This window comes from Symphalangus syndactylus, chromosome 2, assembly GCF_028878055.3.
Source record: "Symphalangus syndactylus isolate Jambi chromosome 2, NHGRI_mSymSyn1-v2.1_pri, whole genome shotgun sequence".
Taxonomy (NCBI): Eukaryota; Metazoa; Chordata; class Mammalia; order Primates; family Hylobatidae; genus Symphalangus; species Symphalangus syndactylus.
In genome coordinates, this window is record NC_072424.2 from 114,728,292 (window position 1) to 114,753,939 (window position 25,648).

General features: G+C 37.2%; 1 protein-coding gene across 8 annotated transcripts in view; it reads left to right on the top strand.

The window, feature by feature from the left end:
* Positions 1-25,648, top strand: part of PEX7 (peroxisomal biogenesis factor 7) — a 93,718-nt gene that overhangs the window by 65,355 nt on the left and 2,715 nt on the right. For 3 of the 8 annotated variants that reach the window (XR_010116859.1, XM_055265131.2, XM_063622380.1), the window contains one exon: positions 9,827-9,926. Coding sequence is in view for 5 of the 8 variants with exons in the window: in XM_055265131.2 (XP_055121106.1) it covers positions 9,827-9,926 (100 nt within the window). In the remaining 3 variants the exon portion in view is untranslated. Of the gene's footprint in view, positions 1-9,826; positions 9,927-10,947; positions 11,882-23,232; positions 23,287-25,648 lie in introns of those variants that run through there. The other 5 variants (XM_063622368.1, XM_063622376.1, XR_010116858.1 and 2 more) reach the window with 4 other exon arrangements.

Below are 25,648 nucleotides of genomic sequence, written 5' to 3' on the forward strand. Positions count from 1 at the left end.
TTAACATTTGCAGGAACTACAGTTAAATTCTTAGGATGATCAGAGATTTTTAAAATGTTCTGTGCCTTCAGATATCTTAGCTAGAAATGTCTTTGTAACCCTATCACCGTTTTTTGCTTTGTGAGGTAGGTTCACCACACCTCACCAGTGACTTTAGAAAAGCATCTTAATGTAGTCATCTTTGGTTTCCTTTTAAGAATGGGAATATTTGCATTCCCCGATTTGTGTAATCCTTGCAAGGATATTTTAGTACTGAATTTATTCTCTGTTAATAAAGCACATTGCCTGATGACAGGGTAGGACTTGTCTGTTTTATTGTTTCGTCCCTGGCTCCTGGGATGTGGATATGCTAAGTACATGTTTATAAATGTAAGTGAATTTGAATTAAATGAAAAATTGTGATATCCTTTGGTCACTCTGACTGTAGAAGCTGAAACACTTGTATTTTAATGTGGTTTCCACTTTAAATATTTCTGAAGCAGTCATTAATAAAACAATTTAAGGTAGAAAGTCCTGTTGGGATGAGAAATCTTTTCCAAGGAGAAAACTTGCTGTTCAATTGTGGGTAAGTCAGCACTGACTAACTAATAGAATGTTACTATTTAGCACATTTGGAACCGTCGTATTTGTTTACTAAAGTGACAGATAAACATTTTTATTTTTTTTCTACAAATCAAGTGTAATATGCAATATACTGACAAATCTCTAAGCTTCATATACCTTTGGGTTAAGATACATATTTATATGTATGAAGCAATAACTCCCAAGTTTGTTGATATGTTCATTTTTTAATATGTCCCAAAAGAGTTTTTCCATTTGACTTGTTTAAATTAGAAAATTCTTGTGTTAATTACTGTCATACTGGAAAGATCTTTTCATGAAGTGAAGTATACTTTTGTAAGTTAAGTACCAGATGAAAATGAAAATAATTTCCTATAAAATGAAACAACATACATTAATTGGAAAGAAACTTGTAAGACTTTTGATTTTGAATAGCTTGCTTTATAACTGCAGAGCATTTTCAGAATTATTTGTTACTAACATTTTTCTTTAAGAATCAAACCAGATCCATGTCTAATTCATAACCGAATGCAAGCACATGAATAAATAGATAAATCTAAAAGGAACAAGGAATCTTAAGCCTTAGCTTAATGCAGTATAAGTCACTGCTTTGAACTTTGAATTGTGCTGATTAGTTCCAACAGAAAATTATGGACTTTGTAAATTCTGATTAGTTCAAACAGAAAAAATGGACTTTGTAAATTAATTTGCATCATACTTTTTTAAAAATCCTATTGTGTGGTTTCAGTAAGGCAACTGAGTAGATTTTGTTGCATGTATTTGTATTTTTTAAATGTAGATATTGCTTTTTCTCATTTTTCATAGTAGGAAGTCAAAAGATAATATCTGAAAATGACAAAATAAATGAGCTCCATGAGCATATTATTTAGAAATACAGAGTAAAATATCAGAAGAAGCAACTAAAAGAATTTAGAGTGATTGCCTCTGAGGTGAAAGATTGAGGAAGTACAGCAGGAAGCTGCTGTTTTCTGTTACAAACCTTGTAGAATTAGTTGACTATAATGTGTGCAATTATAGTTTTTAAGAAAAAGATAATTGAGCAGAAAAGCCTGTCTTTCCCTCTCTCTTATTTGCACACATAGTAAGCCTATTTACTTAGAGCATCTGGGTACTGCCAGTCAGCTGGTAGTAGTTTACACAGTTCCCAGAGACCATAAGGATGAATAATACACCCTTTGAGGTCTGTCCTGAAACCCTAGTCTAGGGCGTGGCAACACTAAATATTCTAAAATGGAATTCTTGGAGATTGGACTTAATGGAATGAACCATGTGGAGATTTAAAAAACCGTAATTATTCATCTGTTTTCATCCTAAATACAGCAGAGTCCCTTATCTTTCTCCACTGTATTATTTACAGTATGTGTGTCTGTGCACACATGTGTAAAACAGAAACCATCCTTAGATAGCTTAAATATAAGCAGGGAAATATTTCTCAGACTATGGGGTCCCTCAGAGCCCAAAGGCAGGAGCACGGTGTGTAGTGCGGCCTGTGGAAGGCATTGAAACTGTACAGCCAACTTTGTCATTCCTCCTCCTCGTGCAGGCTGATTTTTTTTTTTCCTTTTTTACCTCAAGCTTTCATGTCCAGTTACAAGAAAAGGAACAGAATTATTTGGTCTGCTCTGTCACTGTTTTTTTCTCTTTGTCGGTGTCTGTCTTCTACCCCTCCTCACCCCCATCACTGTGTCCACCCTCTGCTGAGGAGAGAGTTGTTAAATAAAGGAGATCATCGTAAACAGCAGACATTCCACTACATGACAGCCTGAGTAGGTTTATTCATAAATGCTTAGCTGCAGAGATCAGGACATTAAGTATTTCATGGTAATGTCGCTAATAAATGACCAAAGCATAGGCAGCTGCTGTAAGCTTAATGATTGTCAACATTTAGGTGTGGGGTGAAGTTCTAAAGCAACCCCATGTGGTCAGCGTTATCCATTGGTGAAATGCTCTTTTGCTCTAGGTGGGCACATTTTGGTGCTACCAGTTACGCTTCTGATGTACACAGACTATTCTTATCCCTAAAATAGTGATACTGTTTCATGAGTAGAGTTCTTCCAGTTTTACTTCTTTTTTAGTCAAGTATTTATTTGAAACTGTATTGCAAAAATTATTTCGTGATTCTTTGATTTGTACCAGTAAGCAATACACAAACCGCATAGGAGTTTTGCCTTTTTTCCTTTATCTCCTCTTATTGAGATGTGGCATTCTTCAGAAAGTCATCCAGCATCCCTGTGGATCTCTGCCATAAATACTCTCAGAGCAGGCCTTCCATCAGCCTGATGATTTTCTTTAATTTGTCAAAGTATGCTAGGCTTTGTGGTATGTGGTTCCCGGGCTTAATGTTTATTGTGATGAAGTAAAGTCTGCTTCTCTAAAATACTGATCTGATTAGAGTTGTCGATGAAATACTGTGATGGACTCAGTTTGAGAAGGAAGCTTAAGTCTAGAATTTTATCATATGTAACCTTCAAAGTTTGTAATTATGGGGTTTCTGGGTATTAGTGATTGAGCATTCCAAGAGACATCTTTGAAAATTGTTCAGTAGTTTTTCACAATTGATCATGTATTCTTCATTTAGCAGGTAGTTAGGGTTTTTTTCTGTTTTAAACTTTATTTTTGTTATTATTAATACAAGTTCCAAAACCAAAAAACGGTTTTTAATCCAGTCATGCAAATAAATGTTACCATCAATAAATATTTTTGAGTGAATGAATAGTTTAACTCTATAAAATTGTTCAACAACTTCTTTTTTTTTTTTTTTTTTTTGAGACAGAGTTTCACTCTGTTCCTCAGGCTCACTGCAGATCACGGTTCACTGCAGCCTCTACCTCCTGGGCTCAAGCGATCCTCCTGCCTCAGCCTCCCAAATAGCTGGGACTATAGGCATCCACCACCATCCATGCCTGGCTAATTTTTGTATTTTTGGTAGAGACAGGGTTTCATCACGTTGGCCAGGCTGGGCTTGAACTCCTGGCCTCAAGTGATCCACCCGCCTTGCCCTTGCAAAGTGTTGGGATTACAGGCATGAGCTACCGAGCCTGACCACTTCTATTTTTTAATCCCTTCCAAAAGTGTTACAGATCATAAAGTAATAGGCCCATGAGTCCATGTGTTCTATAGGGGGTTCATTGCAAAAGGATGGAAATCTGAGTGGTTATAGAAATAGAGTTGAGTGATACATATGTTAGAAAGAGACAGCAGAGTAGACTAGAGGATGCAGTAAGTGCATATAAAAAATATTAAAAGAGAGAAAAGAAAATTCCCAAAGTCCTTGCCATGGTAGTTCAGATGTATTCTGGCTCATAATTTCCTTAGGATTTTTATTGTAAGAGGCTGACTGATGGACTCTTGGCATGGGCTTTGGCTTATGAAATTATTTTTGTAGTTTGAAGAGTTTGGGGGATACCTGACTTGGTCCAGGCCTGTTTGAACTTTCAGGGTGTTAATCAAAACTGCCTGAAGAATTCCAGATCCTGCCCACCTATATTTAAAATTTTCTGGCATGACCTAGGCCTAGAGAAAAAAATGTATGGTGCCATCTTTTTTAGTAGAAAAAGTACTAGACATGATGTCAGGAGAGTCTGTGTTTTGGGGCTGCCATTTATTACCTCTATAACCATGGATTGCTTAATTTCTTGGATCATATTGTCTTCACCTTTGAAATGAGAATTATACCCATTGTATACTTATTTGCTCATTCATTCACTCATTCATTCATGAGTGCCCATAAATTCTTTGGTTGACCATGTGGCAGACACTTTTATACATGCAAAAGATACAAAGAAGAATAGGACACTGTCCCTGAATTCAAGGAGCTTATTGCCTATTAAAGGAGGATAGATTTGTATTAAGAAATAAATAAATGCATGGAAGTATTATGAGTACTACGAATGAAACAAGAAACATGAGAATCTTTTTTGATGTCTTCTGTTCCATTAATCACCAGGTTGTATTAATTCTTCTGCCTAAATAAATCTCCAGTCCATCAACTTTTCTTCATCATCACAGTCAGTACCTTAAGTCCAAGCTGCTATTACCTCTTTTTGGACCACTGATCTTCCCATACCCACTCAAGCCCTCAAGTCCATTCTTCTCACTGTGGCCAGAGACACCTTCGAAGGCAAAGCTGACCATAGACAGATGTTAACAGTAGGGGAACCTGGCTGTTGAGGTGTGTGGGACCCCTCTTTACTATCTTCACAAGTTATCTGTAAATTTAGAACTTTTCTAAATGAAAAATGTTTATTAAAATGTTTTAAAATAGGGCAAACTGACCACACAAGTTTAAGTTGCTGCTTACAATCCTTCAGTGGCTTTTTTTTCTTTTTTTAAAGAGAAAATCCCAAATTCTTCAAATGACCTACAAGACCTGTTTGACCTGGCCCTGCTTACGCCCTGGAACATTCTTCCCTTTCCCTGTGCCAGCCTCATGGGCCCCTCTGGTCACACACTGTCAGGCTCCTTGCAGACAAGGAATAAGCTGCTCTTCTGCTCTCTCCCTGGCTAACTCCTCAACCTTCAGATTTGCAGCTCAGATGTCACTTCCTCAGGATGTCCTCTTAAGTCATCCTGCATTGTCTTTTGGCGCACTTGTCAACTGTCATTACATTTGTGTTTTGGTGATTTTTAAAAACATGTCAGTTGATCCCATTGAACTATGAGCTGCACAGGAGGGCTGAGGCCATGTCTGTCTTGCATGTGGTGCTTAGCACCTACCTGGCACATGGAAGGACTCATCAATTGTTGAGTGAATGAGTAACTAAATGATGTGAAAGTAAGTGTTGTGACATTTTTGCTCCTTGCTCTAAAGACTACTGTGCCCAAGCACTGCAAATGGAGAGGAGTATAATAGTGAAATTTGCTTAAAATTATAAAAACACAACAAAAATTAATGTACATGTAAGACATTGAAAAATAGCCAGAACATTGTCCCTTTCTCATAGTAAGGAAAGACTTGTATGTAATTCAGGACTAACTCGTAAGTTGAGTACAGAAAAGGAAAAGAAAGAACTTTAAAAAAATATTTTAAACCTTCTGCTGAATTCATCTGTTGGCTAAATTTCAAAAGTGTTAGTATAGAGATTTCAAATTACATTTAGTTAAAGTAGAAAGTAAGTAATTTCAGCTTAATTGTTGAAATGATTTTGACGTTGTATTTAATACAGACTATGATGAGCCAGGCATAGTGGTACCCACCTGTAGTCCCAGCTTTTTGGGAGGGTGGGGTGGGGAGATTGCTTGAGGCCAGGAGTTTGAGGCTGCAGTGCCCTATGATTTCGCTGTCTCCAAAAAAAGTAATAATAGGCCAGGAACGGTGGCTCATGCTTGTAATCCCAGCACTTTGGGAGGCCAAGGTGGGCAGATCACGAGGTCAGGGGTTCAAGACCAGCCTGACCAACATGGTGAAACCCCGTCTCTACTAAAAATACAAAAATTAGCAGGGGATGATGGCACGTGCCTGTAATCCCAGCACTTTGGGAGGCCGAGGCGGGCAGATCACGAGGTCAGCAGTTCAAGACCAGCCTGACCAACATGGTGAAACCCTGTCTCTACTAAAAATACAAAAATTAGCTGAGCATAGTGGCGTGCGCCTGTAATCCCAGCTACTCAGGAGGCTGAGGCAAGAGAATTGCTTGAACCCGGGAGGCGGAGGTTGCAGTGAGCCGAGATCGCGCCACTGCACTCCAGCCTGGGCGACAGAGTGAGACTCCATCTCAAAAAAATAAAAGTAATAATAAAATGTTTAAAGAAGAGAGATGTAATACAGTGCTGTATACTTGCATTGTTAAAGAATTGTGGAACCAAAAAGCAAAAAATAACTCAACCAAGACATTATATTATGATATACAATGTAAATGAAAAATGTTCCTACAGTTCTGTAATATTTTTAATAATTGGAGGCTTATCCAGTATATTTACTTCCCATGAGGGAGGTTAAATAGTCAGTGATTTCATCAGCAAAGAGACAAAAAGGCACCAAGTAGTATATATGCTGGATCAAAACAAACATTTCACTTAAGAATAATGTACCTTATTTGACCACTTAATGATGTATTATAGTATGACTTCTCCCAGCAAAAAGGAGCTCATTTTACTTACACGATAGATGCATGAAGGCCCTTGGATATATAGCACTTATGGGATGTTTGAATCCAGAAGAAGGTTGCAAGGAGAGACCATGCCCACTCCCTTAATTGCAAACTTGAGAAAACTTGGAGAAACACCCACTTTCTCCCTGTTAGCCCCTCCTTTCAACTCACTCTTTCTGGTTGGAACTTCAATAGAGATACATAGAAAAACTCTGGAAGTATACTCATTAAACTGTTAACAGTGGTTGCTAATTAGAGAGTGAGAATGGGGAAAGAAATACATATATTTCTTTTGTTATTAAAAAGCCATTAGCAAATAATAAATTATAGTATATTGACATACCGTTTAGCATTTGGTTTTCTCAACTTGTATAATTTACTGTATTTAACAATATTTTTGGTATTTCGCTACCGAATATTATTTTTAAATTATGCATATTAATATTGATTGAAAAAATTTTCCTGACTCCTGATCCCCTTGGGGTGAAGAAATCTGAAGCTTAGGTTGTCTCTGTTTAGCAAATCCTCTCAAGGCAAAAGCTGGCTTCATTTTTCCATTTACTGCTCTGGGTTCCAGTCTTTACTTGGTTTTTACTATAGTGTTCCTCACTAATGCTTTAATGAAGTTTTAAGGTGGTTATTTGTTTTTATGTCTCGTCCAGAGTTTTTAGTTGTTTTTAAAATGTTGGTCTAGAAACCAGGTCAGCCATTCTGTTGGAAATGAACCTTTCGCACCATAATGTATACACTTGGTGTGCTACATAATTTCTACCAGAGCTGTGAAATGGTATAATGAAGTGTCTTTATGCCATTCAGTAGACTAACCCTCCCTTCACCAAAGAGTTTCAGCATGTATTTTCTTTGATTAACTCTTTGCAAGATGCAGATAAATACTGGGTAGTTTTTCCCAGGTTAAAATTATGTCTGTGATTCTGTGGTGTAGAACTCTGTGAGGCTTTGACTACCTATTAGTTGTACATTAGAGCAAATTCAGATGGACTTTTTGAATAGAATCACAGTTCTCCTGAATGTGTGACTTCCCTCATCACACTTTCAGGCTGAAGTTGGATAGCTGCACACATGTGTCTTTGTGAGGCATCTTAATTTTCGTAAGGCCCACCTTATCTTATCTCAATGCAGCTTTGTCCTAAGCTGGCTCAAAACAACAGAAACTGCATTCCAGGAATTTATCAGGAGAGTATAAATAAATTCTCGTTGCTTTGTATTATCCTTACGTTCTAAAAGAAACCAATTTTTATGGTTTACATAAAGAATATTTAGCCTATCCATTCTGCTGAAATAAAATCTAAATTTCAAATGAAGTCAGAGAGCTAAATACCCGGATTACATAAAATTGACTTTCCCTTAGACCCATTCTTTTAAACTGCCCTTTAGGGTGATGCCATTCACTCATAAGCAGCAGCTGGCAAAGCATCTGTATGTTTCCTCACAGATGTTGAGGATGATCTTATTACATAAACACTGGGTTTCTTGTCACTGAACTCCCAAGGGAGAATTTCCTTCTGAGCTTTCCAGGAGCAATTTGGTTGTGGACACCATGCATTTGGGTCTTGATTGTCTCCCTTTTTCCTTTGGCTGCTAGAAAGCTTAGCATCTTGAGGTCCTTCCCTGTCAAGGACATAGAACTTCATGGAATGTACCAATCTCGTTGCAGATGCCATCTTACTTTCCTACCCTTAATTTTCCTTTAACTCATTTTTTGCCATATTAAATGCCTATTTTAAAATCATTTTGAGTATTTTTTGGAACATAGTAGCCACATGCAGAATCATTTGATTATTGTTTCAGATAATGCAAATCAGTGAATAACCATGTTTTAGAAATGAAATTACAAAATTATATGTTTACTTTTGCTTCTCTAAACATTATCGGGACCCAGAAAATTAGATTTTGGTATAATTCACTGTCTCTAGAATTCAAAGAAACAAATATGCAAAGACAATGGAGACCACTGTTAGGATTTCTGAGAATGCATACAGCTTGTTCCCTCATTTGGTTGAACAGGCAAATTTTCAAAAGTAAAATCACTCTTCTCAAATATTTTGTAGATTTCGGTAATCTGATAAATGAGCTATTTACTCATTGTTTCTTTGGTACCCACACAGTGCATTATCCATAGCAACAACCCTTTTCAAAATTTAATAGGGCCAACTCTGTATTTATTAGGGAAATAATACCACCAGGTTAAACAAACTGTGGCTCTTGGTTCTGTGTATTTACTCTCTTTCAAAGGGATCTGTTAAACCTTCAGTGTGCCATGTTGTAGATCATTAGAGAAGCTGAATTAGGATATGACTCTATGATCCTGAATGTGCCATTTTTATAGTATGTTTAGAGTCAAATAAAAAAGATGATGAGCAAATAAAGCATTAGAAATAAAGTACTATGTTATGTATTGAAAACAGGACCAAATTCTTGTCTGCACAGTACAAATGAGAGCTTGATTATGGTAAATATTACCACTTTCAGTCTATGGAGGTTAAGTAGAATACATAATATTGGCTCAGGAAAATACATTTCTGTTTTTCTTGATTCTAGGAATTATATTGATGTGGAATCTGTAAGAAAGGCTGTGCCTCAAAAAAGAAAAAAGATAGTTTCAGAATTACAGAGATTTTCATAAGAGAACAGATTTTTTTCAAAGGATTCTAATTGCTGTTGAAATTTAAATTAAGCCTAAGATCTTTCATGTCAATTGTTGAGAAATGAAGTCGTATTTAAAATCACAAAATGTTAGAGTTCATTTAATTCAATATCCTTATTTTATAGCCATGAATGCTTTTAGAAATTGCTACAAAAGCATACTGACTATCATCTCAATGTCCTTGTGCAATATAAAAACATTTTTTAAATTAAAACTTGTTAAGCTTCTGTCCCAAAAGGTATACTAATGGGAGTAGAATAATCTTTTATAAGGGTAGATTGATGTAGGGTTTTTTTATATGTAATAGGATGGAGTACATTTTTTTCTTACTGGATTTTTTATGTAGGGCTTAATAGTGGGGTTCTGTATTTATGAATTTGTTGAGCCTGTTTGGATAAAATCTTTGCTGTGTCAAATATCTATTTTTTCTTAATATAAGTTTTTTGGTAGTTTTAGCATTTAAATTATTCCCTTTTATTTATCTTCACAGATTCTGGAACTTTTCAAAGCCTGACTCTCTTCTTGAAACAGTGGAGCATCATACAGAGTTTACTTGTGGTTTAGACTTCAGTCTTCAGAGCCCCACTCAGGTAAGGGATACAATCTCATGATACTCTCTTCTGCCCAAGTTCACAGCCAACTCTGTGTGGCATGCGTTGCTTTTATGAATAAAATTGTTGCCATTTTAGCCATATAAGCTGGAGGGTTTGACCATTAAACTACTAGGGAATAAGAGGTATCAAGAAAGTTGACATACCTTTCTCCTCTTGAAAGACTGATTTCCCTGAGAGAAAAAGGAACCTTCCCAGGAGGTATTATCCTAACATTGTGAAGGCTTTCTCTAGGCATCTCCCAACAGAAAAGTGACAAGAGAAAGATGGAATACGGCAGGATTGTCGCCACGGGTTGGCAGGAGTCAGGAGCATGTGGTCCTGACTCAGCTGTCCCACTAGGCAGTTGAGACCATGGGCAGGCAGGTCACTACCCTTTCAGGACTGTCGCCCTTGTCTTCACACCACTTGTCGAATGGGAGGCTTCTGATGGAGAACAAGTAAAGGAGAATGTCTGCTGTTTAATAAACAATGTATGTCTCCCTTTTTGTTCTCTTGAGGACTTGAGAGTAGACACTTTGGACTTTAAATATCCCTGAGGTTTTTTTTAAAAACAAGCCTTTTCATTTTAGAAATTGTAAAGTCAATCAGAAACACTACAATATGTTGAGTGATAAGGCCCTTTAAATACAGACTGTGTGAAAGAGCCAGCATATCAATGAAACACAAAATAATATGTGGAAATTCTAGAGCATGACTGTGAAATTGTGCTTTTATGATAACTCTCATAAGTTAAACAAAAAGAAAATCCCACTTCACATTAATGTGTTCTGAAATTTAAATAAATATGTAAGTGTTTTTTGGTTTTTTTGTTTGTTTGTTTGTTTTGAGACAGACTTTCACACTGTCACCCAGGCTGGAGTGCAGTGGTACAATCTTGGCTCACTGCAACCTCCACCTCCCAGATTCAAACAATTCTCCCACCTCAGCCTCGCTAGTATCTGGGATTACAGGCATGCCACACCACACCGAATTAATTTTTTTTTTTTTTTTTTGACAGAGATTTGCTCTGTTGCCCAGGCTGGAGTGCAGTGGCGCAATCTCGGCTCACTGCAACCTTCGCCTCCCAGGTTCAAGTGATTCTCCTGCTGCAGCTTCCTGAGTAGCTGGAATTACAGGCACATGCCACCATGCCTGGCTAATTTTTTGTATTTTTAGTAGAGATGGGGTTTCGTCATGTTGACCAGACTGGTCTCAAATTGCTAACCTCAAGTGATCCACCTGCTTTGGCCTCCCAAAGTGCTGGGATTACAGACATGAACCACCATGCCTGGCCTAATCTTTATATTTTTAGTAGAGATGGGGTTTCACCATGTTAGCCAGGCTGGTCTCGAACTCCTAACCTCAAGTGATCCACCCTCCTTGGCCTCCCAAAGTGCTGGCATTACAGGCTTGAGCTCTCAGCCTATGAATTTTTCATTTTAGGAATTAAAGATGTAATTCTGAGTTTAAAAGATTCTCATTTGGTATTACAATATTCCCATTAACATTAGAAATAATCATTTAAAATGACTTAATAGGATATAAGAAGAGAAAAAACTGAAATAGTGATGAGTGAAATGGCATTTTTTCAGCATAAATATAATGTGTTTCAAATGAACTAGTTCCTTTTCTGATACACTTATTATAGATGGATTTTACTAAAATAATTTTACCTGTTTTCTATTTTAGTCTTAAAAAGTTGCAATGTACATACTGAAACATGGCACCCCCAAACAAAGGATCCTAAGTAAATATTCATTAAATGCTCATCCTTATGTATTTCTATTACCTGTCCTTTGTGAGCCCAGACTAGAACCTGTGGCAGCAGCTGCAGCACCTCCATTTCCTCAGCTATGGCGCTTCCTCGCCCAGATCTGAAGAATACCAAATGTTTTCTAAATCCTCCACACATAGTAGGCCTACCTTATTAAAAGCAACTTTGTGATGAGAGGACTTAATCAGAGGACATACATCCCTAAGTAATAGATTTTATTCAAATTAAGATGGTGATCTCAACCAGTATTTTAAACACAAACATTTGAGTTATATATATTACAATATATATGTATATATGTATAATATATGTATAATATATATATTGAGTTGTATATTATTAATTTATATATTTTTAAAGGATAATTTGTATTATTTTAATTATTTTTATGTACAGAAAACTCAACAGTGTACATTTAATCCAGTTTAGTGGCAGGTTCTTTAGCCTTTGCCTTTTCCAGCTTGGCAGTGTGAGCCACAGACTTGGGACCAAGGACATTGCCCCCCCCAGTGACAGCAGATCTCATCATCTCTGTCATTGTAATTGGTCCTGATAGCTTCCACCATCTTAGCCAAAGCCCTTTTGTCTTCCAAGTTAATCTGTGTGAAGGTGACGGTGATGTGGATCATCCTGTGGACCAGTCTTGCCTTTCCCTTGACAGCGCAGTCAGGGACCCCCATTTTATGAGACAGGGCAGGCAGGAAGACGACCAGCTTGGTGGGATCCATGTCATGTGCAGTCACCGCCAGCTGAGCCTTCTTCTCCTCCACCAAGGTGGTGACAGTGTTAACCCCAGCTTGAAGGACAGGTGGTCTCTTAGTGGGGACATCCCCTTTGCCAGCAGCTTTCTTCTCAGCCTGGGCCAAGTCTCTGCTTCTTCTCTTGCTTTGTCTCTGGTCTGTATTATGGGCCAGCTTATGTAGTTGAGTAGCTGTTTGGTGTGGTCCCAGGGCCTGGGTGAACTGATTCATCACAGGAGACACTTTTAGGCTCCTGTAGAGGATAACTCTTTGCTGCTGCAGCCTGACATAGCGGGGCCATTTCACAAAGTGGGCGAGGTCCCTTTTGGGCTGGATGTCCTGTCCAGTGCCAGAATTCTTAGGCCTTTACTCAAACAGGGGATTCACCACTTTCTTGGCCTGTTGCGTCAAGACAGCAGGGGCTGGGGCCACCGTCTTGCCCTTGGTCTTCTTTCGGCATCTTGGGTGGCTACAGGAGAGAGAGAATTTGTATTTTTACAAGTCACATCAAACTCTTTTCTAGGGGAGATATGAATCAAGTTCTACGTGTATCTCCATATTTTTCCCCTCACTTTTGTCAGTTATCTATTACTGTGTAACGAACAACTCCCAAGACTTAGTGGCCTAAAACAACAATTTTATTTGCTCACAATTCTGTGAGTCAGCAATTTGGACCAGGCTCACCCTAGCAGTTCTTCTTTTGGTCTTTCCTGTGGCCACCCATGTGGTTCTAGCCATCTGGTGGCTTAACTAGGGCCGGGTGGTCCTATTAGGCCTGGTTCAGTGTGTCTGGTGGGTAGTGCTGGTTGTCTTCCAGGCCATGTGTCTCTAGGTGTGCCCAGGTCTCTGCACTTAACAGTTGTATGTTTCCAAGAGGGCAAGAGCAAAAGCTGCAAGTCATCTTGAGAACTGGACTTGGAAGCCACACAGCATTCCTTCTGTTGCAAAGCAAGTTGCAAGGCCAGCCCAGATTCAAAGAGTGGGAAATAGACTCTACTGCTTGATGGGAGAACCTGTGAAGAATTCATAGTCACTTAAAATCTGCCACACTAACCTTTGTTGGTATAGTAGGTGGTTTAAGTTTTATTTTTGTTTGTTTGTTTTGAGACGGAATGTTGCTCTTGTTGCCCAGGCTGGAGTGCAATGGTGTGATCTCAGCTCACTGCAACCTCCATCTCCTGGGTTCAAGCAATTCTCCTGCCTCAGCCTCCCGAGTAGCTGGGATTACAGGCATGTGCCACCACGCCCAGCTAATTTTGTATTTTTGGTAGAGATGGGGTTTCTCTATGTTGGCCAGGCAGGTCGCAAACTCCCAACCTCAGGTGATCCGCCCACCTCGGCCTCCCAAAGTGCTGAGATTACAAGCGTGAGCCACTGCACCCAGCCAACTTATTTTTAACATACTATATTTATCCTTTAGTCTCATAATGTGTCAGATTTACAGATTGTAAGTTAATTTTACTCTTTGATCATTTTTTATTCCCTTAGAAAGTATCTTTCTCTCACCTCTTAGTGTCTTTCCCTCTGCTTTCATATACCTATTGTCTTTTGTGATCTTAGCAGCTCTAGGACCTTGCTGATGTTACTTTCAGGCTCTGTGTTTTTATATATTCTCAGTCTTAAAAGAGATTTATCTGAGTTCTTCTGTGTATAATGCTTTTTCTTTTTAGCTTCTCCTTTCTTAGAGATCTGAGAAATGAGGTCAAGGGCATTCTTATATTACACCACCTTTCTTCTTAACAGAATGTAAGATCTTGTCTTTAAAAGTTTAAAACTTGACAAATAAATGTCTGGGGTCATTCTTTAAGGATAATTGCTGAGAAATGCTCTACGCCCTCTCTTGTTAACCAGGCTGAAGACATCGTTTTCTTTGAAAATTTTTTTTTTCTGATCATGATTTGTACAGTTCTAACATTTTATCTTTTCTTTCTTATCTTATTATTTCTAAATTGGATACTCTTTTTCTTTTTGTAGGTTTGTGATTCTAGACCTATAATACACCTACTTATGTAACTGGAATTTCTATATTAGTTTATCTTTAGAATTCCTGACTTTGTGTTCTGCAGTATCAATTCTGCTCTTCCAAATGCTCAGTGATGTTTAGTTTAGCATTTACAAGCTGGATACAAGTTTACATATCTTTATACATTCTTTTGGGGGCATAGTTATTTATTATTTTAATCTCTTTTAAAGTAAACACTACCACTTTCAGATGTTGCCGCTGTATGTTTAATAAGCTTTAATGTTTTCCTCATGACAAAATTTTGGAAATTACATTTAGAAGAAAGAAAAAAGATTACCTATAGTTTCCCCACTTGAGAAAGAATCTCTTATACCATATTATTATGTTTCTTCTAAAAATCTCTGTTTTACCATATTATTGTTTCTTACATTTAATTGAAATGTAAATTTATATTTTAAAATGCACGTATTTTTAAGTGTACAGCTCAGTTAGTTATCCAGAAGTGACTACCCCTGTATAACCACTATCCACGTTGAGATGCAGAACATTGCTTGCATTCCAGAAGCCTCTTCCCAAATCTGAACCCCTCCTTCCCAATGGTAGCTACCCTTCCAGTCTCTATGTGTGTGTGTATTTTTCAAAGTTTGGGTAAACAATCTTTTCTTTCTCTTTTTTTTTCATAGAGACAGGATCTTGCTATGTTGCCCAGGTTGGTCTAGAACTCCTGAGCTCAAGCAGTCCTCCTGCCTCGGCCTCCCAAAGTGCTGGCATTATAGGCATGAGCTACCATGCCCCACCTAGATCTTTAATGAATGAATATCTAAATCTGTCCATGCTAGGAACACGTAGCTCTTATATAATGAGTTTTCTTTAAAATAGTAATAGAGTAGAAGTAGTTTTGTATATTTTTGTTTTGTTTCAGTGAAAGATGATTAGATTTGGTTCTGATTTAAACTAGTTCTTTAGATGTATTTTTATTTTTAATTATTATTATTATTTGAGACAGGGTCTCACTGTGGCACCCAGGCTGGAATGCAGTGGTATGTCATGGCTCATTGTAGCTTCAACTTCCTGGGTGCAAACAATCCTCCCACCTCAAGCCTCTACCCTCACCCCACCCTACCCTACTGAGTAGCTGGGACTACAGGTGTGTACCACTTTTTTATTTTTTTAATTTTTTGTAGAGATGAGGTCTCACTGTGTTGCCCAGGCTGGTCTGGATCTCCTGGGCTCAAGTGATCCTCCCACCTCAGCCTCCCAAAGTACTGGGATTACAGGTATGAGCCACTGTGTCTGGTTAGATATCATTTAAAAATTCAGCTCTTGTTTTGGTTCAAATCTCTATTCCCATAATCTTCGATATCAGGTTTAATGGTTGACAGTAGATAACAGTATTTAAGAAGTCTCTAATGAGTTTAGAAAACTGAATTTTAGAAGATGGCAAGCATTATTGATATTTAGGATATTTGTGTCCTGTTCACCTTTTATGTCAGGTGATATTTTCTGTGTCTGTCACAGACTAGGTTTAGAGTTAAAAAGAACAAGTGCCAGAAGCAGTCAGTGTCCTCAGGCATTAGTCTCTGCTGTTTCCTCATTGATGCTTTCATAATTGTGTAATTTTTTAGCTTACAATGATATAACAAGTCCTTGTTGTTTTCGCCAAGTCATAAAACATTTCCCAGGTCCAGCTCTGTAGGCTATCAGTGTGCTCCTTAGATGGATGGTATTAGGCTGGGTCTGCTGCCCTCTGCACTACATAGACACCCTGATATAGTTTGGCTGTGTCCCCACCCAAATCTCACCTTGAATTGTAACTCCCACAATTCGCACATGGCATGGGAGGAACCCGGTGGGAGGTGATTGAATTATGGGGGCAGGTCTTTCCTGCACTGTTCTCATGATAGTGAAGGAGTCTCATGAGATCTGATGGTTCTGTAAGGGGGAGTTTCCCTGCACAAGTTCTTTTTTTTTTTTTACTGCTGCCATCCGTGTAAGACGTGACATGCTCCTCCTTGTCTTCTGCCATGGTTGTGAGGCCTCCCCAGCCATGTGGAACTGTAAGTCCATTAAACCTCTTTTTCTTCCTATTGTCAGGTATGTCTTTATCAGCAGCGTGAAAATGGACTAATACATATCCCTTGCAATTATAGCATCCCATTACTGTTGACATCTGCCTCTCATCTTCCATTCCTGAATCACTCACTTTCCTATTCAATTTCCTTTCTCTTGATTATGAAGCATTGCTTCTAAAAACCCACCAAACATACTGACTAGGCACACTTCAGATTACTTTTTAAAAAACTTCATCTGGGCTCTTGGTCCTACTCAACTTACCTTTGAAGTCTTTCTGATTTTACCTTTGAAGTCTTTGATTTTTTTAGCCCATTCTCCACTGTAATCTTTCCTCAACCTTTTTCAGTGTCAGTATCTGGACGTTTGACCTTATGTTCTACTTACTGTTAAAAGAGAGTTCCCAGGAATGAGCATCTTCTTCCGTCTCTGTCACCCCAAAATGTTTGCATTTTATCTCTATTTTTTCCCATCCTTCCAGTGGCTTTCTAATTTTCTCGCTGGTTCCCTCATGCACATCTTTGCTTCTTCACTTATTCACTGTTTTTAGATCTTCAATCGGTTCTTCTGTTTTCAAAGCTCTATGGGGCTTACCCCACTGTCCTGTCACACTATCAGTAAGTTCTATTTCTCTTCTATTATTAAATATCTAGAATTAGTAGATTGACCTCTTTTAGTTTCTCAGAATCTACACTCTCTTTTAAACCTGTCTTCCTTTCATCATTCAATTGAAGTTAAGCCCAAAAAGATCACCAGTAAACTCCTGAAACCCAAATTAGCCTTTTTTCAGACATTTTTCTTATTTAGCCATATAATTTTGATATTTGAAAAAAATCTTCCTGTCCTATTTTTTCAGTGCTACTATGTCGACCTCTTCTTCCTTGCCTCTTTGCTAAATATCTTCATCACCATCCCTCCAAAAGTAGATGTTCTCCAATATTCAATCTTAGCCCTCTTACTTTGGGGCAACTTCTCCTTAAAGCTGTCATGTAATTCTATGCTAGCGATACTTGCCCTATGTATCCAGCAGACTTTACTGTGAGATCCGAGTAGATGTCATGCTTTTCCTTCAGTATTCCTAACCTGGTCAATTGATTGCATTTCGGGGCCATACTAGAGATCTGGGAAGTAATCCTAGTTTTCCTGTCTCTTCACACTTCCTAAATTCAACTTGGTATCGAGTTTATGACTTATTTCTCATCAATATCTCTGAAATCCAGACAATGCCTTTCTACCTCACTGCCTTAGATAAGCACTTATTTGTACCTTTACCATGGATTACTGCAACAATCTCAAACCTGGTCTCTAAGCCCTTTCCATCATCCCATTGATTCTCCATGTTGCCTCCAGGGAGAGGTTTCCATAATGCAAATCTGATTTTGTTAGTGCTTGACCTGAAATACGTTAAAGGTAGGAGCAAGGTGAGAACTGCCACCATCACCACTGTAAATGAACATGGTTCTAAAAATTGTGTGGCCAGTTAGAAATAGGAGAAAACAAAGTAGAATATAAATTTTTTAAAGGTAGAACATTTTATTGTCATTTGTAATTCATACGATTGTCAAATTGAATAAGTATTAAATATATCAACTTTAAACCTATTAAAAATAATAAGAGAGTCCAATAAGAAAGTCAGTTAAAATAAATATATAACATTGAATAACATTGAATAACCTATAGATGTAACAATTATCAGAAAATAAAATGGGAAAAATTACTTTTACATGGCAACAACTGTGTATGTGTGTGCATGCATGTGTGTGTGTGTGTATGGGTGTAGGATTCCCAAAGAAAAAAAATTAAAAACATACAGGACTCTAGATTAAGAAGATTATGTTACTTTGCTAAGAGACCTTTGAAAAAAGACTGGAATAAATGGACAGACATATCATGTTCCTGCAACAGAATACATTTATCCTATTGCTGTCCCTTTTTTAAGGCATTTGTCATCCAATACAGATGCTACTATATTTGCCTCCTAACCTATCTTTCTCTTTTTGGAATTCCTGGTCAATCACTCCTGTGATGCTTTTAAACCACTCTGACCATTAACCTCCTGCCATACTATTAAATACTAGTTTTAATTTACAAATCAATCCAGTTAAATTGTCATTTTTATCGTTGTCATCTTTGCTCAGAAACCTTCAAGAGGAAGCCCATTCATTCCCTTCGGTGTAGAGTCTGAACTTTTCATCTTGCTTTCAGGATTCAATATAATCTGTTTTCCTTTTTAATTTTAGTTCTCACCATCCTATGTAATCCTCTATTGCAGAACAATTACATTTTGTTATTTGTCGTATCCATGTTTTTACCCCTGTTTCTGTTGCTCTCCTCCGCCTCTGCCTATGGAAATTATTTCTGCCTTTTTGACTCCAGAATTAAGTTCTTCTCTTCCTTCTCTCCTCCTCTTCTTTCCTTCTCTGCTTCAGTAAATATTTTGTGTCAACTAAATATCTCGAGTGCCTGGAAATACACAGTGGATTAATGTCAACCACCTGATACATATGTGCTAAATAGCTATCGAATGAATTAATGAAAAGGATTTTTTTAGTTTATTGGTCAACTCTTTCCTTGCTTTTGCATAAACTCCATAATGATTATCATAATAAACGATATTCTCTCCTGTAGTCACTTTCTATTGTAAGCTGGTTGAGTAAGTAAAGCATGTTTCTTCCTTTAGTCCCAAATTTAATATACTGCAGTATAATGTCTTGGCTGCTTTTTCAAAATGTAGCGTTAACTGTGATTTTTTTTTTTCATTCTGTCTGTATCTTTCTGCCTGTTTCTATTATTCATTTTTGCTAAAGAGGCCATGTGTCATAAAGATAATTACAGTAGATTGAACAAGTTTCCCAAGGGCAAAAGCAATTGTCCACAAAATAGAGAAAAAAAGGGTATAATGATAAATAGGAAATGGAAACTTCTTAATAAAGCTCCTAATGAGTCAGTTGGAATTCTTGATTATTATTAACAATCACATTAAATCATTTGAGATAAGTTACCTTATCAGTTGCATGTGTAAACATTTTAATAAAGTGCAGGGAATTGATAACAATTAAGGGATATAAATTCATTTTCTAAATTTTACACGTATTTAAAGTGTTATATTTCCATTTTAATGTTTCCTTCTCTAAAATCCACATTTGTGGGACCATTATTATTGAAGATGTTCTGTAATACATGTGATTTGATCCACCATTGGTAAATTTTTATTACAGTCTCCTTAGTGAATGCATGTTTCTTTACTATCTTTGGATTTGTGTAGCATTTAGTCTGGTATTTTGCACCTAGGAAATGCTGAAATACTGGTTTAATACAGTTGCTCTCTGGCATTCCATGTATGAAGATGTCTTAATGTATATGCCATACATACCTCTGTTTAGAAATTAATAGGCTTTATTGACATAAATTTCTGTTCAGTTTTTCAAGCTTTCTTATATGTTTTGAAGAAACTGACACATTAGTTCAAAGCAAGTAATTCATATTTCTGTTTGGTGTGCTTATTCTTACAACAGAAATACCTATTTTGCTGTATTAAAGTGAAAATGAAATAATTAGAAATAGAACTTATATGACATCTTACCCTATTAGTTTAGTTTTTTTACTACCCTAGTAGATAACATCTTTTAAAATAATAAAATTGATTCTCTCTTCAGATTTTACATTAAGAAATATAACATTTTGACAAACCATTTTTTTTTTCTGTAATGTCAGTAATTTTAATTCTGACTTTGATGAAAAGATTAGCATGTTGGTCTTAGCTTAAAGGAAATTCAGATGGGCATAGGGATGAAATGTACCACAGCAGGGGCTTGTGAGTAAAGGAATACATTTTCCACTTGTATATCCTTGGGCAGAAGCAGTAGAGCCTGGAGGCCCCTGCCCTGGAGTGTCCACGTGCACACTCATCCTGTAAGGGAAGAGGGTCAAACAAGAGATGCCCCAGCCTTCAAAAAACCCTAGATGGGATTCAGAAAAAAACTGCCTCTCGAAAGATTGAGTTTCTTCAGAGGAGTTATAATGCAATTATAACTTTTAAATTGCCTTAAAACCAAAACTTTCAGTTCTTCACTTACTCTGATGTATCCCACTGCCTAGAACATTTTCCTTTTTTCCATTGTGCCCCTGACCCAAAAACAGCAACAAATGCTGTCTGGCGGGCTCCTCCTTTAAGCCTCAGCTTAGATATTGCTTCCACCTGAAAGCAGGCACTTCGCTCACATTCGATTATAATGGCCGCTTGCCTACTTTTATGGGACCCCATAATTCCTCTATCATTTTACATATTACTCTACAGTATAGGTGTCTCTTTGCTTACCTGTCTCTCCATTACAATCAAGATCTGTGGAGCCAGAGACCAGGACCCTTGTGTTTATTGTCGTAACCTGTACATACTTCTGACACAGAGGAGGCTCTTAATAAGTCTTTGTTGAATAAATGGATGAATAGATGTATACATAAATTATCTTTTAGATAGCTTTGTAATGCTGAGGAATATTTGACAAACAGTTCTTAGGACACAAAGGCAAGCTCCCTGTGAAACTTCTCTAAATATTCCTGAAATTAAAAACAAACAAAATATATATCTTCCAAATCCCATAAAACTTGTTGCTTTTACCCACATCTCTGACCTCACACCTAATTGGATGCTTTTTATTATGTGAGAGGCTCTCTCTACTCAACAAAATCTTGCAGAAAACTATGGCTCATACATGGATTCATTTATTCAACAAGCATCTATCAAAGGTTTACGTATGTAGAACACAAGGAATATAGATTTACAGATTTAATCAAGATACAATCCCTGACTCTAAAAAAAAGAATTATCTTGAGGTTTAGTTTTTATAAACATGCATGAATGTTACTAGAAAACAGATACTATATTACCCAGCATGCTTTCGCTTCCTCGTTCATTGTTATAAAGCATATTTTGCCAGTATTACGATGTGCTCAGCTCTGATGCCTGAAATCTTTTGCTCCATTTGTTCCCTTTAGAACAGATTTTGTTATTTGGAGCTGGCTTTTTTTTAAAATTATTAATCTTTATTTGGCTTTGCGGTTTAATCTATAAACCACATCAGCCCATTTAGAACTCAGCAGGATACAAATCTCAAGGAAAGTAAATAAAAATGTTGTTATTAACCATAGCTTAAATGATTAATAAAATTTTCTCATGCCTTTCAATAGAAATTCTGGATACTGGCTTATGTAGAGTAGGACCAGGAAGCTACATAAACTTTTGATTTAGGAATGCTTCAGGGAGGACTTGGGTTTTTGTTTAAAGATAGTTCAATCATGTTTCCTCTTAGTCCTCCTCCTAATTCTGTCTCCTCCTATCTCATATTAACCTATCAGACTGGAAACTTAAATTTTAAATAAAAATGTAAAAATATGGCACAAGGTGTTTTCCATTGTATTAGTGGCATATTCTTATTCTTTCTCCTCAGGAAAGGAAGAGAATTCTTCCTTAAGGATATTTCAATCCTGCCAAGTTTTGAATTTCTTTTAATCAACAACAAAAAATTCCTGCACAAGTACCCCATCTTAGTTCACATGACGGAAACCCAGTTAAAAAATTGATATATGTTATACTGTTTCTCAGAGGTCCTCAGTCCTAGCTGAGTCTTGGAAAGGGCGGCAGACGATTACAATGCCCAGCTGAAGAAGACTCTGGATTCATGTTTGGGGTCAGGGGTTGAGACTCTGAGGAAAATTATGGATTCTCTCTCCCTTCCCACCAGAATGTAAATATACACAAAATGTTGTATGTATGGACTTTCTGAAACCTATCTGTGGACCTTGGCTTCAAGACCCCAGCCTGTGTCAGCCCAAAGTGGAGCCAGTGATGCTGATCCCAGGACCCCACTTTGAAGTCTGAGGCTGGGGAGATGGGGACCGGTCTGTATGACCTCCAGGTGATTCTCATGGACACTAAAGCTTGAGAACCACCGTCTTCTAGAAGTGCCTCCAGTAAACTATAGTTTAATGTATGCCTTTGGCCTACTGGAGGGTTGAGATGTTGGGCGTTTTACAGCCATGTGAAGAAAGATGTATTTTTTATAAAGCCACTCTTTTGGCACTGAATAATTTTTGTAATGGGAGCATATTATATATTTCTCTTATAGTCAAGTACTAGGAAAAACTTTTATATCCTCTGATGAGCTGGTAAATTGATCATATCTGTGTATCTTATATTATTGTTTGCCTTTAATTTCATGCCCAATTTTAGCAACTATTCTCAGCCTCTTTTTTAAATACAATTGTCTACCCTTTTTCCCCATTTCATAATGTTTGTTCTGTTAATGAAATGGTTTTTCTGTTACTCACTATGTATGTCCTACAAGAAAGCAAGAGTTATTATGTTTCATTGAAATAATGGTTACCCCCTTGAGACAGTAAACTGAATCCCTGTGTGTGGCCATGTTAAAGGATAATTTTCAAAATGGTGACATGACTCTCATAGTATGAACATGTGTCAAAGATTTTATTTAACTGATTTATGTAACTCATGTAAGATTTGACAGCTAGCTTAAGGGAACTAAAGAGCAGACACAGGCAATCATTGAGTGCTGAAATGAATTTGCTAATAGGTGTAAAACTGGACACTATCCACAGGGCAATAAGACTTAAGGTTTGGAGTCATCCCTTGCAGGGGGTAAGGGGGGGCATCAGTTGCATCTCTACAGGACAGAATTCCCTCGCAACTTTTATGAATAGGAATCATTTGCCTTGCTATCGTTTTTCTGTAATTTACAGAGTTGTAAAGTAATCCAGTCAGAAAGTGAAACGCACAGAGCTCTGGAGAAACAGGTAACCCATATGGTCCCTAAGACAATGCCAGCCTCCCACTGGAACACTTAGTCATCTTTTTTTCTGGTTTCAGTCATTCACAATTTTTCTGATAGCAAGATAATGGGCGAATAAGTGGGGTTCTCATATAAGGGACTGAAACTGAGAAAGAGAATCTTGGGTAGGTGGAAAAGGATATTCCTGTCATCATCTTTCTCATTCTGTATCCTGAGTCTGGCGCTGAAGGAGTCTTCATGGCCAGGCGTGCATTCCTGGGGATGGGAGGGGAAGCTTTTGTCATGAGGAAGCAGGCTGGGAGCCAAGAAAGATGCCTCTTTGTTTGACAAGCTAAAGAACGAGTATATCTCATCCTATAAAGCAGATTATTTATTTTCATGCCATTTTCTTTACTTATTTTTTCTGTTTGTTAACACTTTTTTTTTAAACAAAGTCTTTATTATGTGACTTTTTGTTAGCCCTTATTTTTAGTACAGTCTTTTTTAAATGTCTCTTAGGCTGACCACAGATAGGTACCATGGGGCATTAAGAAAGAACCCCGTGTTTACTTTCAGTTCTAGAATTAGAGGGGAAGCAGTGCTACCAGAAGCCATTGCAGTGGTGATGATAATTAATAAGAGGTCCCCTGGGGACCACATGGCACAATAGTTTTTCCTTGCCAGAAAGTTCCTACACAGCAACCTTGGAGAATCTAGAGCCTCTTTGTTAGTAAAGTGCTTTTTTCTTACCTTATTATTATTTTCTTTATTGTTAGCTTGCTTAAATTTGTAGAACCAGATAGGGTTTAATTAACAAATAGAGGAATACTATTTTCATCAATTTGAATTAATCTATTCATAATTCTATATCATTGCAGTTTTAGATCTATCTTAATCCAATTAAGTATAGATTTATGAACATTTGCTGAATCAGTGGACTTGACATTTGGTAGTTATTATAAGTCCTGAATAAATAAGAAGGTGGATTGAAGAGTGCTGAATAAGGTTTCAGAAACATAATTTATAGATACCTTGCACTAGAAACCTAACTCTTATTTCTCTGATTCTCTTCTCTCCAGTAGCGGATGCTTAACATGTGGAAAGGCCCAGCACTTGAAAAAAATAAGCATAGATGAGACAGGGGTAATTTAACATAATGATCTTTGTATCCTATGGTATAAAAACTGAAAACTACAAGATTAGGCAAATAATGGTTTTCAGTTTGCCTTTTCTACGAGGCACTGTTTTTAGTGGATACATTCAACAGGTTTAGGTTCTGGCTGTAGCTCTGCTACTCTAGTGTGAACATGAGGACAGAGTTAACCTCTGAAATTGTAATCTATAAAATTAATTTGTTGAGCTAATATTCATTGAGTTATGTTCCAATAAGACATGGTCCATGCCCTCAAAGAGCTGAAGACAACTATTTGTCTTCAGTCGGTAAAATAAGTACAATCAAGTATTATGGGTACAATAAATGACTTCATAGAGGAGGTGATACCTAAACTGATTTTTTAAAAAAGAGACATCTCTGGCAGAGCAAGGCAAAGGGGACAGAGGAGCAGACAGAAAGGGAGGGAGGAGTTTTTAAAGGGAAGCAATCAGTAAAGGAACAAGAGCAAAAAGGCATAAACAGCATGCTTGGATTTGAGGTGTGAGCCTGGTGCAATGCGAAATGAAGTGGGAACAACCAGATCTTGAAGAGTGTGGTTTCTACATTTAAAAGTCTGACTAAAAAGTCTTTAATGCTCTCTGTAGCTTGGATTCTGATCTCAGAATATTGCTAGTGAATGATAAGGAGCTAATATTACTCTGATTAATTTGAATGGTTCTTGTATTCAAAATTAGTGATAGCCAAGAAATTACATTAGTCAAAACGAGGGTTCTCTTGTGTAATTTTCAGCCTTTGTAATAACCATGAAAGGCTGGGAAATGGAGTGCAAATACTTTTGGTCAAAAGCACTCTCTCGCTACTTCATCTTTCATTTTACTGCCTACCTTGTTTCTTTTCTTCTTTTTTTTAAATTGTGGAAAATTTTGAAAACATACAAAGTAACAGAATTGGATAATGAACTTCATTACTTAGCTTGAACAACTATGAACATTCTTATTTTATTTATTCCTGTACTCTCACACATCGTTTAGTTATCGCTAACATTATTTTTACTATTTTTAGGTGTAATTAACATATTGAAATTTGCAAATCTTAGATATACATTTTTGACAAATAGCTATGCCTGTGAAATTCACATCATCCCAGTTATTTGATCTTTCCTCCAGTTTCCTTTTACCTCTTTCCAGTCTCGCCTATCCTCACCCTTCCCTCCAGGTGAGAAGAGTAACATTGTTCTGATTTTTTGTTTGTTTGTTTGTTTGTTTACCTTAGA